The sequence below is a fragment of the Gekko japonicus genome, unplaced genomic scaffold (genome assembly GCF_001447785.1).
Source record: "Gekko japonicus isolate JY-2015 unplaced genomic scaffold, Gekko_japonicus_V1.1 scaffold58, whole genome shotgun sequence".
NCBI lineage: Eukaryota > Metazoa > Chordata > Lepidosauria > Squamata > Gekkonidae > Gekko > Gekko japonicus.
Window position 1 is genome coordinate 967,235 of NW_015162475.1, and position 17,562 is coordinate 984,796.

Here is a 17,562-nt window from a genome sequence, read left to right on the forward strand (position 1 = left end):
CCATACACCACTGTAGCCAGTCCTAATGGGTTTCTGCTGTTGGGTGTGGTCTATTATGCTAATGAGTTCCTGCTGGGCGTGGCCAACGTGGGAGCCAGCCGGAACTCCGTTCTTGTGCGTTCCTGCCCAAAAATAGCCCTGCTCTTCATGATACTGTGAGGCCATATATCATCAAAACAAATGGGAAGCAGCAGCTCCCTGGTCAGTTGCCATTTGAATGCTGCTGCAGTGGAAACATAAAACTACTCGAAAGGCAGCTTGTTTTGATTGCGACTAAATTTTGGTGATCATGTGATGGGCTCAATCAGACAGCCAATGGGTAGTCAGCTGTTTGTTGAACATAAAGTCATCCTTGGTTTCCACTGGGGTCAGAGGCAAAGCGAAATTCTGAGACGATTCTGGTCTCAAAATACCACTGGGTTGGAGCCAACCAGTTTTAATGATGGTGAAGAAGGAAGGAGGCACCTCCTCCTTTTTTTTTTGCTGTTAGTTCACAGCTGACTCATGATGACCCCGTAGCGTTTTCAAGGCAAGAGATGGTCAGAGGTGCTTTGCCATGGCCTGCCTCTGTGTCGCAACCCTGGTCTTCCTTGGAGGTCTTCCATTGCAAGTACGAATCAGGGCTGACCCTGCTCAGCCTCTGAGATTTGATGGGCTAGCCTGGACGACCCAAAAAGGCAAGGCTGAAAATCATGAGATCTTCATGTACAAAAAAAGCAACTCATGTATCGTGGTCAGAGTGCTCGATAGGATCTGGGAGAACTGGGTTCGAATCCCCACTATGCCATGGAAGCTTCCTGGGCCAGTGTCACACACTTAGCCTAACCTATCTCACAGAGTTGCTGTCAGGATAAAATGGAAGAGAGGAGAACAATAGAAGCATCTTTGGTTCCCCATTGGGGAGAAAGGCCCAGGTGAGATAGGGACTGTAGTATGGAAGGGAATTCGGTGAGACTGAGCAGAAAAGCTGGCTGGATCTAACCGTTGTCTCTACTGATTCATGGATGAAGGAGTTTCTGTCGGTGTTCTTGAGTTCCTCTGAATAAGGCCTAACGACACACAGGGTGGTGCTTTTGGTGAAGCGTGACTCACCTCTGGGGAAAACCTGGCAGTGATGTCAGCCCTCTCTAGGAATTTCTGGAAACTTTATGGTAGCATGCTGTCAGCTTGACTGTGATTTTTTTGGGCTGATTTTTCTCCTGCCACCACTTTGAGTGGCGGTGGGAAGAAAGAGTTGCCCGTGGGAGGTCTCCCACCATAACAGGAGGCCTGGCAACCCTCCTAGCCCACCTGCCCATTCATGTCAATGGGGGGGGCACAGCATTCTGTGTAAATACCCCTCACTTTGGTCGGGGTCACCGCTTGGTGGCCAGGTCCTTTTCAGTGGCAGCTCCTATCTGGTGGAATGACCTCCCGGAGGAGATCAGGGCCCTGTGGGACCTTGTGCAGTTCCGCAGGGCCTGTAAGACGGAGCTCTTCCGCCAGGCTTTTGAGTAGGAGCTGCCACTGCCACTACCGCTCTACCACAGAGCGATACTGCCGGAGGGCCGGGTAATATCTGTTTGTGGCCCTCCCCTCCTGTTATACAAAATGTTAGGAGTTTTCTATTGTGCATCTGATGGAACCAAATTTTAATTGTTTTTAGCTTTTATATATTATATGCACTTTTGTGCCTTATGTAAGCCGCCCTGAGCCCGTTCGCGGGGAGGGTGGGGTATCAATATAATAAAATAAATAAATAAAAATCCCCCCTCCTTTTTTTAAAACAAAAAAAGCCTTTTGGAGCAACTGTGCCTGTATATAGTTTCCAAATCTAGAACTCCTTGACTAGTAAAGGTTGCCCTGAAAACTGAATTTTGCAAGGCATATCTTTTCATCTATGCTGCCTAGATGGAAAAAGTATTCCATATGTAGCTCTTAATGGTAATGGAGCTGTCTAGAGGCAGAACTATGCATTACACTTCATTCTGTGATTTTTGCAGACTTAAAACAACACCATTCATCAAGGACTTAATGGGAAAGACCTGCATGGAGGTGGAGTGAGGGTGAGGGAGGGCATAACTGCTTAGGGCTGCTTTCACACTGAAACTGCCATTCCTGCCTGGCTGCTTTTATTCTAGCTTGGGGGTGGGTCAGCTCCTAGATGTAAAACAAACCACAGTGCCAACTTTTTAAAAACAATCCTGTCAACCTACTTTCCCCCAGTCTTTATTCAGAGGCTCCCTAACCAAAGCTTTTAAGTTGGTGAGGATAACTCGATGCTCCCGGAGTTCTGCTATTTTGAGACCAGAATGGTCTCTAAATGCCTTGCCAAGTTCCATTTGTGCGGAGTGAGTAACTGTTTAGGCTGCGAGTCTCTTGCCACCGGCGCATGAGTCCCCCACGCCTGTTTCTGTTCCAGCAGCGGCAGCACGGAATACTCCGTGTCTTCTTCGCGAGGACACCTGGCACACTCTTGATGTGTTTGGCCTGGGAACGTTCACACGAGTCGCCCGCTCGGCTTGGGTCTCCGCACGCTCCGAACTGGTGGTTAAAAACTCCGAGCGGGTAACAGTAAACGCGCTGCGCTGACGGGCTGCAGGGGGTGGAGAAACACACGGCTCGGCGCGCCTCTCTCTCTCTCTCTCTCGGCTTGAGCGCGGTGAGAAGAAGTCGGCGGCGAGGGCTGACGGAGGGAGAGGTTCAAGGGCGATTCGCGGCCGGCTCGCAGCAACTCGCATCCCGCCGGGGGAAAGAGAGGGAGGGAGACAGACGCGGCTGCTGCCGCCGCCGCCTGAGCCGCCCCTGCTAGCCTCCTGCCCCGGCTGGTCTGGATCACCATGACGGAGCCGAGCAACAGAAAAGAAGGATTCAAAAAATGCCGGAGCGCCACTTTCAGCATCGACGGCTATAGCTTCACAATCGGTGAGCGCTTTTGTGTGTGGGGTTTCTTGCGGGGCCCTTCTGGCTCGAGTGGGACGGAGGAGGCGAGGTGGCCCGTGTCTGTTGGGAAGATGTCGCTGCCTGGTAACTTTTGGGGGGTCCTCCTGCTGCTTTCGTCGACTTCCTCTTCTTCGGGAAATGTGTCTCTGCCAACCATTCCTCTCATTGTGTTTTTGGCAGAACTTTGGGGTTTCGTTTGAAGCTCTTATCTCAGGAATGCCTGTCTGTGTTTTCCCCTCCCCTTAGGATTACAGATTCCCAACTTTGTTTTCCCTGGCGTTTCCTTCCTACAGACCATGGAACAGAAGCAATGTGTTAGGGGGCATTTTTTTTTTTTTTACTCCATAGTTTAGCTAGCTAGGTTTAGAAATCAGTGACCGTGTACCGTTGGATCTGGTCCACCACACACCTTTCCCGAATTTGCCCGTTTTATACCAGAAAAGGAGAGACACTGAAATGGAAAGAGGAGACCCGGATTGCAGACAGGTGCCTTCATTTCTGTCCTAAACGGCCGTTTGGTTCTAGAAAAGAGAGGTCTTGAAGCTCAGGCCTCTAGGCTGGCTGTGCCTTCTGGTGGTCTATAGTCAGCCCCGTAGCTAGGGAATTTTTTTGGAGGGGGCCTCAGGGGGCCTGCCAGCTAATTAAATGAAAGTACCATGCAGGTGGTAAGTTGGAGCACTTTAAGGGTAGCCCAAGAGGGAGGGGGCCCAGAAGAAACACTAGGGGGCCAGGCCCCATGGGCCCCATGTCAGCTACGAGCTCGTCTATAGTCCCTGAGAGGTGAAAGCCTCTGGTGATTTGTTGCTAGACGGAGACTTTCTGCACATGTTTGGGGAAACACCCTTCCTCTCTGCTCTCGAGAACACAGCTGGACCCTGGAAACCATTTCCAGGCCCAGGCCTCCGGTGAAGCCCCGGCTCTCCTGAAAGAGCTGAGCTCAGTTTGCCCAACTCTGATGCTATTGCTCAAAAGCCACAGGTGCTGCTTTCACCTTTTCCGCTTGCTGGGCCCACTGTGCAAAGAGTTAGGCTCCCGGGGTAGAGGCGCCCAGCAAGCTGTTCCTTTGAAGTTTCACATCTGATTGAACTCCGCTGTGCAAACCCCTGTATACCTTAACAAAACAAGCTGTCCCCCGTGACTTTATTTTCCTTTGTAATCGAACGGGATAATTGACGAGGAACAAATGATCGGGGTGGCTCCACTTGTATGCCTCTTTCAGGACCAGGTGCTGATTAATGGAGCGCTCGTTGTTCTTGTGGACTGGTATCGGGGTGAATGCTACGGGAATTACACTCCTATGGCCCATTTAAAGTTTCTTGGCGGTGGAGTGCCAGAGTGGCTGCTTTAGTCTTTTTGCTGTTCTGTGCACTACTCGGTTAGAACTGGTTCTTAATCTAAACCTACTCTATGACCTGCCCAAAACTGAGACCACGTGCTGCTGGAAAAGCTTGTTGAAACCGCGTGGACTTAACTGCTTTTGACTTGTGTAGGAAGTATGACATAAATACGTGTTCATTGTGAGAAGGTGAAATAGTTCCGATTAGTGGTGTTGTCCACATTTTATGTATTAGATGATTCGGATATAGGGTGTTTTAATTGTTTTTTTAAAATATCTGCTTTGAATAATTGCATTGTTTTAGATCGAGATGGGTAGCCGTGTTAGTCTGTCTAGCAGAAGAAAAGAGCAAGAATCCAGGAGTGCCTTAAAGACTAACAAAAATCTGTGGCAGGGTAGGAGCGTTCGTGAGTCACTGCTCACTTCTTCAGATAACAGCTAGACACAGTTTCTAGCTGTATCTGAAGAAGTGAGCAGTGAGTCACGAGAGCCAGTTTGGTGTAGTGGTTAAGTGTGCGGACTCTAATCTGGGAGAACCGGGTTTGATTCCCCACTCCTCCACTTGCACCTGGCTGGATGACCTTGGGCAAGCCGTAGCTCTGATAAGAGCTGTTCTTGAAAAAAGAGCAGTTTCTGTCAGAGCTCTCTCAGCCCCACCTACCTCACAGGGTGTCTGTTGTGGGGAGGGGAAGGGAAAGGAGTTTGTAAGCCGCTCTGAGACACCTTTGGGTAGTGTAGGGCGGAGTATAAATCCAATCTCTTCTTCTTCTTCTTCATCATACCCTGTGACATTTTGTTAATCTTTAAGGTGCTGCTGGACTCTTGCTCTTTTCTACGCCATTGTTTTAGTCTCTGTTGTGGAGCTTTTGGTCAAAGGACACAGATTGGACATATTTTGTATAGGAAAGAGTTCAGCTGATGCTTAATCATATTAAAATGATATCTGCAGCTTGATTCCATCTGTGCATATTCCAAAGTCAGTTTCTCCAATTTCCATGGGACTTACTGCCAAGTTTATACATATAGGATTGCAGCCTTAAAGTGCTTAATTTTGGCTGAATCATGCCCCAAGGTTTCATATTTTATTTAAGCAATGTATTTTTATACTCTTTTGTGATATCTGCTCTTCAACGGCATAATATTAATTAAAACCACAAGCAATAAAATATACTGTAATGTACACAGTAATCTAAAAATATATGCCAAATCATAATAGGTATCATTTTTAGAGAACCTTAGAGTATGCAAAGTATGCAAAGTGCTTAATGTACATTATCCCAGTAAACTTTACAATATCCCTGTAAGTATATGTTGGTATCAGTGTGTGCGGGTGTCTGGGGAGGCAAAGACTGAGAGACTAGTAGGGAAGCACACAGTGTTGTTTGTGTCAATTTGCATATTCTTCAATCTAATCTGTATTTTCACTTGTTTCAATGGTGACATGCGTTTCTAGCTGGAATGTGTTTTCCAGCCAACTGGGACAAACTTTCCAGGGATTGTACGGATCAGCTAAGGGATCCTTCCTGCCAAATTCCAGCAGATAAGAAGCAGCATATTCGTTTTCATTAATATTCTTGTGCCCTGTGCAAAGGCAGGCCTGTACAGTAGGACTGGTGGAGGGCAGGCTTTTTGGTCAGACTGCCAAAAACCTGCGGTGTCTAACTCTGAAGATGTTGGTACGCCGCCCGACAAACTGGTAAGGAGGAAGAGCGAGAGACAATGGCTGCACTCGGCTAGGCACTCTGAGAACAAGCAGAGCCCCATTGGCATGGCAACCGCCTCAGGGGTTCCCCTTGGTCCCTTGGGTAGAGCATCGGAAAATGGTCAGTGTAGCTTATTATTTATTTATTATTTTATTTTAGCTGGACCCCCTGTAGGTAGCGTCTTCCTGTGACAGGAAGATGTCTAAAGCAGGGCTGGGAGTTCATTTGCAAGCAAAATGCGCAGGCCAAGGGGAGTGAAATCCTTCTTGCTATACTTTGGTGCTCAAGGCCTTTTGCTCCCAAGCCAAGATCTGATACCAGACGTCAGCCAAGCTGGGAGAAAAAGGCTTCAAACACTGCAGTGCGGTGTTGGAGGGAGCAGGGTTCTCCTGCACATTCTCAGTTTTGGATTAAAGTGGGCTCTTCCCACAGTTTTGTTTGTTTGTTTTTGTATTTCTATACCGCCCTCCCCTGGAGGGCTCAGGGCAGTGTACAACATTGTTTAAAAAACACAGTTTCACAGGCATATATAAAATTTAGTCTAAAAACCATTTAAATTAAATCTTAAAAGCATTCTGATGGCATAAGTGGTTATTAATTCCTCTTATGGGGGGGGCAGGTCAGGGCCAGATATGATGGTAAACTGTTGCTCTCCTCGACCATAGGCCAGGTGGAACATCTGTGTTTTATAGGCCCCGCGGAACTGTCTCAGGTCCCACAGGGAATGGATTTCACCAGGTAGTTCCATCAGGCAGGAGCAAGGGCAAAAAAAGCCATGGCTCTGGTTGAGGACAACCAGATGTCTTTTGGACCAGGTACCACCAGTAGATTCTGATCTTCCGAGCACAAGGCTTTCCGGGGGATATACCAGAAGAGGTGGTCCTGCAGGTACGCTGATCCCAGACCATGTAGGGCTTTATAAGTCAAAACGAGAACCTTGAAATGGATCTAGTACTCATCTTGGAGCCAATGCAGCTGGCGAAGTACTGGCTGGATACGTGCTGCTGCTGTTGTGCCTGTAAGCACCTGTGACGCTGCATTGTGGACAAGCTGTAATTTCACGGTTAGGTTCAAAGGTAGCCCCACATAGAGCGAGTTGCAGTAATCCAGCCTAGAGGTGACCATTGCATGGATCGTTGTGGCTAGGTCGGGATGGGAGGGGTGGGGGCCAGTTGCCTGACTTGGCGCAGTTGTAAAAACGCCAGTCTTGCAGCCTTTGTGATCTGGACCTCTGTAACTAGGGAGGTGTCTGGAATCACACTCAGACTCTTGACAGTTGGTGCAGGTATTAAAGGCACGCAGTCAAGAGCTGGGAGCTGGTACCCCTGCCCTCCCCAGCCACAGAACCTCCATCTTCAAAGGATTCACTCTCAGATTACTCTGCTTTAACCATCCAACCACGGCATCCAGTCCATTGGCCAGATTTGATAGGATGGTATCTGGCCAGCCACCCATCAACAGATATAGCTGGGTGTCAGCACAGTGGTGACAACCCAGCCTGAAACACCAACCAACTGGCGAGGGGGTGCATATCAATGTTAAACAACATAGGGGAGAGGATCACCCTTTGGGGAACCCCACACACCAGAGGTTGTCAGTGTTATGTATTGCTTATACACAGAGGTCATTTTGGGGGGGATCGCGGGGGATCGCAGTTCCCCCGGGGTAGGTACGGGGGCGGGGCACATGACGAAGCCCCGCCCCCTGCTTCCGGCCGACCCGCTTCCGGCCCTCATTCGGCCAGGAGGAGGCAGGAGAAGAGGGAGGGTAAGTTGCTTCCTCCCTGCCTCTCCCCACCCCTGCCTGCCTGGGGCCAGGGAGGGCCTTCGTGGGGCTTCCTTGCACTCCCGCCGGCCTTGCAGGTCCACCGCCGGGCCCCTGATGGGGCTCGGCAGTGGAGCTGCAAGGCCGGCAGTGGCGGCCGGGACCGTTGGGGGCGGGGTGTGTGGCCTCATGACACACTTCCGGTGATGTCAGGGGTGTGGCCTTATGACACACTTCCAGTGATATCAGGGGGTGTGGCATATGCTAATGAGTTATGCTAATGAGTTCCCCTAGCTCTTTTTCTACGAAACGACCCCTGCTTATACATAAATAGCAGAGCTTGAATTACACTCCTATCCATCTCTGGTATTGTAAATCGATATTCTCTCTCCTAGCGCCACCCTCTGTCCACAACCCTGGAGGAAGGAGGCAAGCCACTTCAATGCTGTTCCCCAGACTTCTTTAAATGAGAGGTTGCCTCCCTTTGTTTCCCCTTGTGATGTGGCTGCCTTTTTAATGAAACCTAAGATATCAAGAGATCTCAGATAACTGGTCCTGGATTTCTTCCTTATCACAAATCTCACATGTCTCATCTAATTTGGCATCTTTTCGTGGTGGTGGTGGTGGTGGTGGTGGTGGTGGTGAACATTTGCCTTCTCCAGTCTGCTCTGTAGCCTGGCTTGCAGGGTGTATAAATAAAACATTTACTGCTATAGTGGGGGTGTTTATGTAGTCTGGCTAGTCTGAACCTTTGCCGGTATCCCCCCTCAAAAAAAACCCCTTCATGCTTCCAGGGGGAGCAAAAGCAAAATGCTGGTTACTGTTCCCCACAAGAAGTTTCCCCAGGGTGGGTGTGTTTGTGTAGCCTTTGCCTCTATTCCGCACTCCCAACTGGACATGCTACTTCAGAAGAATGCCTAGTAAAATGCTTGTCCTTTTGTAGTCAGCCCCAGCCCAGAGCAGGGGACAAAACAGGATCCTACCATTTGTAAAATGAAGAAAACCTCCTCGGACCAGTTAGGATCTTTATTTATTTGATTCGATTTTTATCCTGCCCTCCCCCACAAGCAGGGCTCAGGGCAGGCTGCAACATATAAATAAAACAGTTTAAAAATTAAGACATAGTACAGTAAAATTCAGTTCTATGCAGTGATTGTAGGAAAGCAGAAACACTGCACACAGAAATGGTGATGATCCTCTTCGGTGGAAGGTTCTGCTCACTATTTTGGTTGGAACATATCCTTGTCAGATTATTTGTTCTGAAAGTTTCTAGGCTGCCATTCTATTTGTTGCTTGCTTAAGGTATTTTGCAATAAAATATACAATTAAAAATCAAAACTGAAGACCAGCATCACAGTAAAACCCCAGATGCTGCTCTTCATATCTTAGCTTTCTGGAACGAAAATGTACTAGTAGTGGAAAGCCTATAATAATGTGCCAATAATGTGAATCGAAAGGCAAAGGCAAAAAGGAAAGATTTACCCAACTGAATGCAGATTTCCAGAGAACAGCAAGGAGAGATAAGGAGGCCTTCCTGAATGAACAGTGCAAAGTAATAGAGGAATGGGAAGGACTAGAGATCTCTTCATGAAAATTGGAGAAATCAAGGGAGCGTTCCATGCAAAGCTGGCCATGATAAAGGACAAAAACGGTAGGGACCTAACAGAAGCAGAAGAGATTAGGAAAAGATGGCAAGAATACACAGAAGAACTATACCAGAAAGACCTCGATGTCCTTGACAACCACTACGGTATAATCACTGCCCTCGAGCCAGACATCCTGGAATGTGAAGTTAAATGGGCCTTAGAAAACATTACTAACAACAAAGCTAGTGGAGGTGATGCTACTCCAGCTGAGCTATTCAAAGTCTTAAAAGATGATGCTGTTAAAGTGCTGCACTCAATTTGCCAGCAAATTTGGAAAACGCAACAGTGGCCACAGGATTGGAAAAGGTTAGTATACATTCCAATCCCAAAGAAGGGCAATGCCAAGGAATGTTCAAACTATCGCACAATTGCACTCATATCACACGCTAGCAAGGTCATGCTCAAGATCCTACAAGCTAGGCTTCAACAGTACGTGGATAGAGAACTGCCAGAAGTACAAGCTGGGTTTCGAAGAGGTAGAGGAACTAGAGATCAAATTGCCAACATTCGCTGGATTATAGAGAAAGCAAGAGAGTACCAGAAAAACATCTACTTCTGCTTCATTGACTATGCTAAAGCCTTTGACTGTGTGGATCACAACAAACTATGGCAGGTCCTTAAAGAGATGGGAGTACCAGACCACCTCACATGTCTCTTGAGAAACCTGTATAAGGGCCAAGAAGCGACAGTTAGAACCGGATACGGAACAACTGATTGGTTCAGCATAGGAAAAGGAGTACGACAAGGATGTATATTGTCACCTTGCTTATTTAATATATATGCAGAGTACATCATGCGAAATGCTGGCCTGGATGAATCACAAGCGGGAATTAAGATTGCTGGGGAAAAGATCAACAACCTCAGATATGCAGACGATACCACTCTAATGGCAGAAAGTGAAGAGGACCTAAAGAGCCTCTTGCTCAGGGTAAAAGAGGAGAGCGCAAAAGTGGGCTTGAAGCTCAACATCAAAAAAACTAAGATCATGGCATCCGGTCCCATCACTCCTTGGCAAATAGAAGGGGATGTCGTGGAAGTAGTGACAGACTTCACGTTCCTGGGATCCCAGATCACCGCAGACTGTGACTGCAGCCATGAAATTAAAAGACGCCTGCTCCTTGGGAGGAAAGCGATGGCGAACCTAAACAGCATGATAAAAAGTAGAGACATTACCCTGCCAACAAAAATACGCATGGTCCAAGCAATGGTATTCCCAGTAGTCATGTATGGCTGCGAGAGTTGGACTATAAGGAAGGCCGAGCGCCGAAGAATAGATTCTTTTGAACTATGGTGCTGGAGAAGACTCTTGAGAGTCCCTTGGACTGCAAGAAGAACAAATCAGTCAATCCTCAAAGAAATCAACCCTGACTGTTCCCTGGAAGGCCAGATAATGAAACTGAAGCTAAAATACTTTGGCCACCAAATGAGAAGGGAGCACTCACTGGAGAAGACCCTGATGCTGGGAAAGATTGAAGGTCAAAGAAGACGGGGACGGCAAAGGATGAGATGGTTAGACAGTGTCATAGATGCAACGAACATGAAGTTGAGCAAACTTCAGAGGATGGCAGAAGACCGGAAGGCCTGGTGTGATCTGGTTCATGGGGTCGCGAAGAGTTGGACTCGACTGTGCGACTGAACAACAACAATGTGAATCTCCTTGGGAGGGAATTCTAAGTTTGGGAGCAGCAGCCAATAAAACCCTCATGTGGGAATAATAAGGCTTCTAAAATGATGGGTTCCTCTAACAAGCCCTTCCCAGAAGATCTCAAGACCCAAGCAGGCTGATGTAGGTGGAGGTGGACCTTCAGATACCTTGGACCCAAACTGAACACTCTCTTTCATCTCTGCGTCACCCCTGCGTCACCCCCCCCCCCCGTTTGCAATCAGATTTCCAAATAGTTATTCCCAGAGGCTTCCAAAAGCCACATAGAGAGTTTGTGATTGAGGCGAGAGTTGAAACAGGTTTTGTAATCTGGCTAAACATGCAGAGAACTGGATGCATTCAGAAGACCGAAACTAAGGATGAACATTTGCATGTGCCATAGCCAGCTAGGACTGGATTTCTGACAGTTTGTGTAAGCTTGGCACCACTAAGGTGCAGTTTCATATTTGGCTCAGTGTGTCTGAGAACACGGATTTGATCAAGAGTGGCTGTGCCTACAGGTGGCTGAAAAGAAAAAAGCTTAATATTTCCCATATATGTCTGAAGAAAACACACTGGGAACTCCTGCATCTGGGGCCTAGGGCTGTCCAATACAGCAGTAGATTACCTTCTGATGAAAGGCCAGGCAGACAAGGGAAGAGAGAGACTCTGAATCTAGATGTTATTGGCTTTACTCAGGGACCTTCCTCTAGAGGATAGGAAATGAAGAGCAGCCCTGTTTTATAGGCCTGTATATTCCATGGCATCATACAATCACATCAGTTTTTCTGATTATATAGCAATTTGTTACGTGGGTCATGAATACATTACTGATGCCTTCTGATCCTTTATTACACCCCCTGGTGCCACACTGCCTATTTTCCTGGACCAGCCTTGCCCGCGCTGCAGACCCTCCCGTGACCTTCATGGGGGCTCCGTTCTCAGGATCACTGCAGACGGCAAAAGCATTGAACGCTGGGAGGCGGGGCCTGTGGCCTCCCAGCGGCAAAACGACCAAATGTCCTGGCAAGTGTATCGAGTCCAAAGATGGCATGGTAGGAGTGACAGCAGGTTGGAGTAAGTGGCTGCGATCACACACACTAAATAATCCACTTTCAATCCACTTTCAGTGCACTTTCCAGCTGGATTTTACTGTGGCCCATGGAGCTGCGGTGGCTCAAGTGGTTAAGACGCTGAACTGCAGGCTGTGGAAGGTCAGTAGTTCAGCAGTTCGAGACCCGGGTGCCGCATGATGGAGTGACCTCCCGTCTCTAGTTCCAGCTCCTGCCAACCTAGCAGTTCGAAAGCAAGAAATTGCAAGTAGATAAATAGGTACCACTTCGGTGGGAAGGTAACAGCGTTTCGTGCACCTTGGTGTTTAGTCATGCCGGCCACATGACCACGGAAACGTCTTCGGACAGCGCTGGCTCTTCGGCTTTGAAAGGGAGATGAGCACCGCAACCCTAGAGTCAGACTCGACTGGCTTTCGAGCAAGGGAACCTTTACCTTTACCTATTCTGCATCTAGCATTTGCTCTGCTGTTCTACCAAACCCACGTTGGAACAGAAATTCCCCTCTGCACTGCATGCCACTTTCACTTTGATTGTCGGATGTTATGACAGCGTCCAGACTGCATGCCGCTTTCATTTTGTTTGATCTCTCCATTTTATGGTGCTGTCTGCATAGATTTATGTCTGTTTTACGTCCATTCAGGGGGTGACTCTGCAGTCAGTACAGCGGGGTACTTTTACATTAGAAAAGAAGAGATTGGATTGACACCCCGCCCCTCACTCGGAGTCTCAGAGCAGCTTACAGTCTCCTTCCCTTCCTCTCCCTACAACAGACACCCTGTGAGGTAGGTGGGGCTGAGAGAGCTCTGAGAGAACTGCTCTTGAAAGAATAGTTCTGAGAGAACTGCGATTGACCCAACATAACCCAACTGGCTGCATGTGAAGGAGTGGGGAATCAAACCCGGTTCTCCCAGATCAGAGTCCATGCTCCTAACCACTTGCTTTTGGTACAGTAAATCTAAAGCCTGAGGCTTTGATTTACACATTTGGTACAGTAAATCTAAAAATTTACACTTTTGGTACAGTAAATCTAAAGCCACAGGCTTTGATTTACACATATAAGGTGGGAGTAAAATGGTGGCTCGTGTGGTTAAGATACTGAACTGTAGGCTGGAAGGTCGGTAGTTCAACAGTTCGAGACCCGAGTGCTGCATGACGGAGTGAGCTCCTGTCTCTAGTTCCAGCTCCTGCCAACCTAGCAGTTCGAAAGCAAGACATTGCAAGTAGATAAATAGGTACCGCTTCGGTGAGAAGGTAACAGCATTCTGTGCACCTTGGTGTTTAGTCATGCCGGCCACATGACCACGGTAACGTCTTCGAACAGGTCTGGCTCTTCGGCTTGGAATTTATTTATTGTTATTTAATCTGTTAGCCGCCTTGAGCCTGCTTGTCAGGCAAGGCGGGGTACAAATACAAATAATAAATAAATAAATAAACCCTAGAGTCAGATTCGACTGGCTTTCGAGCAAGGGAAACCTTTACCTTTACTTAAAACAGTTGAGTTCTAAGGTGGTAGAATGGAATGTGCCAGTTCTGATTGCAGGTGGAGGATCACAGAAGGTCACGTTTGAGAATCACAGAAGGTCACATTTTGGCATGGTCCACTGTGTTACAAACTTTTATTAAAAAAAACCAGCGCACCTAGCCAAAAAAGAAAAGAAAAAAGGAATTGAATCTTTCCGCCTGTTGTGCTAGCCTTGGCTGCAGTAACACACATGAAATAATCCACTTTTAAAGCACTTTCCAGCTGGATTTTGCCAGTTCACACAGTAAAATCCAGTTGGAAAGTGGACTGAAAGTGGACTGAAAGTGGACTGAAAGTGGATTATTTAATGTGTGTGATTGCAGCCATTAGTGCACAACAGAAAGTATTTGGCAAAAGATTGACGGTGCTGTTGACATGCATATATTCTGAGGATGTGTCCATGTGGGTGGGAAAAGCTCTCCTTGCTGAGGAAGCAAGGATGGCAGTGCCCTCTGCTTGCTGCTTTCTCTGCCCGCTCCCCTAGGGTTGCCAATCTCCAGGTAGTGCCTGCACATCTCCCACTTTTACAACTGATCTCCAGACTACAGAGATCAGTTCCTCTGGAGAAAATGGCTGCTTTGGAGGTGGACTCTATGGAATTTTGCCCTGCTGAGGTCCCTCCCCTCCCCAAACCTGTTGGCAGAGTGTAGATGTGCAGTAAGGGTTAGGGTCTATTGTGCATAGAGAAAGAAAATGACAAGAACATCCTGCAGGGGGCAGCAGAGGGGACAGCTAGTTAGCACAGTGAGGTTAAGGATTTCCTACTATTTTCAAATAGTCTCCTTCCTGTCTCCTGATTGGCTCAATTGGGGCTTTTCCTGCACCTGCTGAGATTTGGTAGTTACCGACTCTCTCCTAGCTAGACAGTTATACTTTTGTTGCATATGCCAACAAAAACCCGCCCTCTCCAGGCTCCACCCCCAAAATCTCCAGACATTTCCCATTCCTGAGCTGACAACCCTACCCCTACCCACCACTCCTCCATTGCATCAGTGCAGAACAGCTGATGTGATGAGAATCTTGCTGACTCCCTAGCATGGCTGCCCTACCCCCGCCCACTTAGTAGTTTACTTCGGGTGCTCAAAGCACCACAGTTCAGCAGTAAACGAAAACAGCATCTGTTAGAGGGCTGTGGGGAGAGACAGATGGATCAACCGGCTGCCATTTTGAAGGCGGGGCTTGGCTCTGTCCCCTCCTTAGATTGGTTGTGGATGGACCTTCCCCACAGAGGCTCTATCTGCAGCAGCTATCCTGCCATTTCCCCTTTAAGTCAGAGGCTTAAAGAGGAAAGCCCCAGAAGCCCCACGTATTGTGCTTGGAACGAGCAGGACTTTTATGCAAGTTCCCTCCCATGGTGTCTCTATGTGGGGGGATGCTGTTTTCCACCTGAGGAAAAATCCCTGTGCGGAAACAGTCTGAACCCAGTCTCTGTTTACTCCTCTGCTGGTAGCTCATGCTTCTCCCCAGCAGCCCAAGCCTGAGAGTTATGATGCATCCTTGCCAACATGTCACGGATGAAAATAGGGACAGCAAAGTATTTATAACACCTCTGTTCTCGCACCAAGGGTCAGTCTCTGAGCTGTTCCTCACTCTGTCTTTACACATTGCTGCCTGCCATATGCCACGCTCATTTGTTCTGCAAATGCCCGTCTTGCACTGGCTTCTGAAAACAGGTGTGTGGATACACTGACCGTACCATTTTCCTTTGGCCAAAAACGCTTCTTCTCTTCGTATAGAATCATTGCAGCTCAACAGCGTATTGAGTGTCTACCCAAGGAGCTATGAGACTGGCCTGGTGCTGTTTCAGGGGCCATAAAATAGAAGCTGGTAGAAAGGGACAGCTGTATATAGGGGGTGGCTGTCATTGTCTCTAGGAAATAAGGAGAAACAATACAAGACGGCTGAATTCTCCCAACCCTGAGCCAGTTTGGTGTAGTGGTCAGAGGTCATTTCGGGGGGGGGATCGCGGGGGATTGCAGTTCCCCCGGGTGAGGTACAGGGGGCGGGGCACATGACGAAGCCCCGCCCCCTGCTTCCAGCCGCCTCACTTCCAGCCCTCATTCAGCCAGGATGAGGCAGGAGAAGAGGGAGGGTAAGTTGCTCCCCCCCCGCCTCTCCCCACCCCTGCCTGCCTGGGGCCAGGGAGGGCCTTCACGGGGCTTCCTTGCACTCCCGCCGGCCTTGCAGGTCCACCGCCGGGCCCCTCATGGGGCTCGGCAGTGGAGCTGTAAGGCCGGCGGTGGCCGGGACCGTTGGGGGCGGAGTGTTTGGCCTTATGACACACTTCTGGTGATGTCAGGGTGTGTGGCCTATGCTAATGAGTTATGCTAATGAGTTCCCCTAGCTCTTTTTCTACGAAACGACCCCTGGTAGTGGTTAAGTGTGCGGACTCTAATCTGGGCGAACCGGGTTTGATTCCCCACTCCTCCACTTGCACCTGGCTGGATGACCTTGGGCAAGCCGTAGTTCTGATAAGAGCTGTTCTTGGGGAAAAAAAGCAGTTTCTGTCAAGAGCTCTCTCAGCCCCACCTACCTCACAGTTGTGGGGAGGGGAAGGGAAAGGAGTTTGTAAGCCGCTCTGAGACACCTTTGGGTAGTGAAGGGCGGGGTATAAGTCCAATCTCTTCTTCTTCTTCTTCTTCCACAACCTTCCTACTGTGAAGTGATGTATTGTCACATATATCGTAGCCAAGGTTGGTTTGATGGCACAAGCAACCCCAATTGGGGCCAGTTTGCTGGCCGAGGTTCCTCAGCAACTGGAAGGCACAAGGAGGAGGGACTCCGCTTGCTCAGTGATGGGCACCACCTTCTGGCCTGGCCTGATGCCAGCTGGGTCCAGGCTGAGCCCCTGAATCAGCTTCATAGGAGGGCAGGTTGGACCTGGCTGCTGGCGATGTGAAGGCGGCGATGGGTGCACCTTACTTTTCTCGGTACCTTGAACCATCCATGAATTGGGCAGCAATGTGTTTAGTGGTGCCAGTGAAGAGAAACTGATGTATTCAGTGGGTGCAATTAAGAGGCATTATCCAATCCAGAGTAGTTTGATCCACGTCACCAAAGTAGTGTTGTGTGAGTGATGGTGGTGTTTCTAGGTGTAACAGAGAGGCTCTGCATCTTTACTGCCTCGCCTTCTTTGGGATGATGTTATTGCCCGTATATTGGTAGAAACAGAAGACATGTTTACTGCAGAGGAACTCTAATTGATACAGATGCACCAAACAAAAATTTTCGAAGGCTTGCTTTAGAAGCCCTGCTGGGGCAATAATGTGCCCTAGCACACTGAGAAAATTAATTCAGTTTCTGATCTTGCAAATTATAGTATAACAAACAACAATCAGAAAACAGGAAGAATTCAGGCCATGACTGAATGGACACATACTCATAGGTCATGTACTGTCCAATATGAGCTCTTCATTATGTACAAAACTGCATACCTGTTGATTCACCTGGCCCTCTCATTGGCTTTCTTGACCATGGTTCCCTCCCGGAGAGGCTGGCTGGTCTGAGAGTAGGGGGCATCATGCTTCAGTGGGTCTGCTCTTGGGCAACCGATTCCCAAGGTGGTGCTGGGGGGGGGACTGTTGTTCAGCACTGTGTTATTTATGCTGTGGGGTCCTGTAATGTATTCAAAGCTGCCTTGAATGCATGACATGTGGTGAAACATCTAACTGAACTGTAATGTTAAGCTTCGTCCTGGGCTAGGATCCAAAACCATCCAATAGATTGCTAGCCCAGGAAGTAACAAGCCAATCACTTCAAGCAAGCTCCCTGAGCGGGAACTAATGTGATTGGACCTTATCTCTGCAACATCATAGGTTGATATTTGTACAGTGGGTGTGGCTACATTAGCCGGGAATGTTTAAAAGCAGGACAGCTGCAATGTAAAGGTTGTTCTGGCTATCAGATGTTGATCCGTGTTGGAGTTGTGTTCGAGCTGAAGAATAAAGTTGTGTT

The 17,562-nt window shown here is 48.4% G+C and overlaps 1 protein-coding gene across 1 annotated transcript in view; it reads left to right on the plus strand.

Annotated features, from left to right (window-relative positions):
• Positions 1 to 2,285: 2,285 nt before the first annotated feature.
• Positions 2,286 to 17,562, plus strand: part of PDE1C (phosphodiesterase 1C) — a 372,774-nt gene continuing 357,497 nt past the window's right edge. Inside the window, exon 1 of the mRNA XM_015405748.1 lies at positions 2,286 to 2,904. Within this exon, the coding sequence (XP_015261234.1) occupies positions 2,820 to 2,904 (85 nt within the window). The 5' untranslated portion in view covers positions 2,286 to 2,819. The remainder of the gene's footprint in view (positions 2,905 to 17,562) is intronic.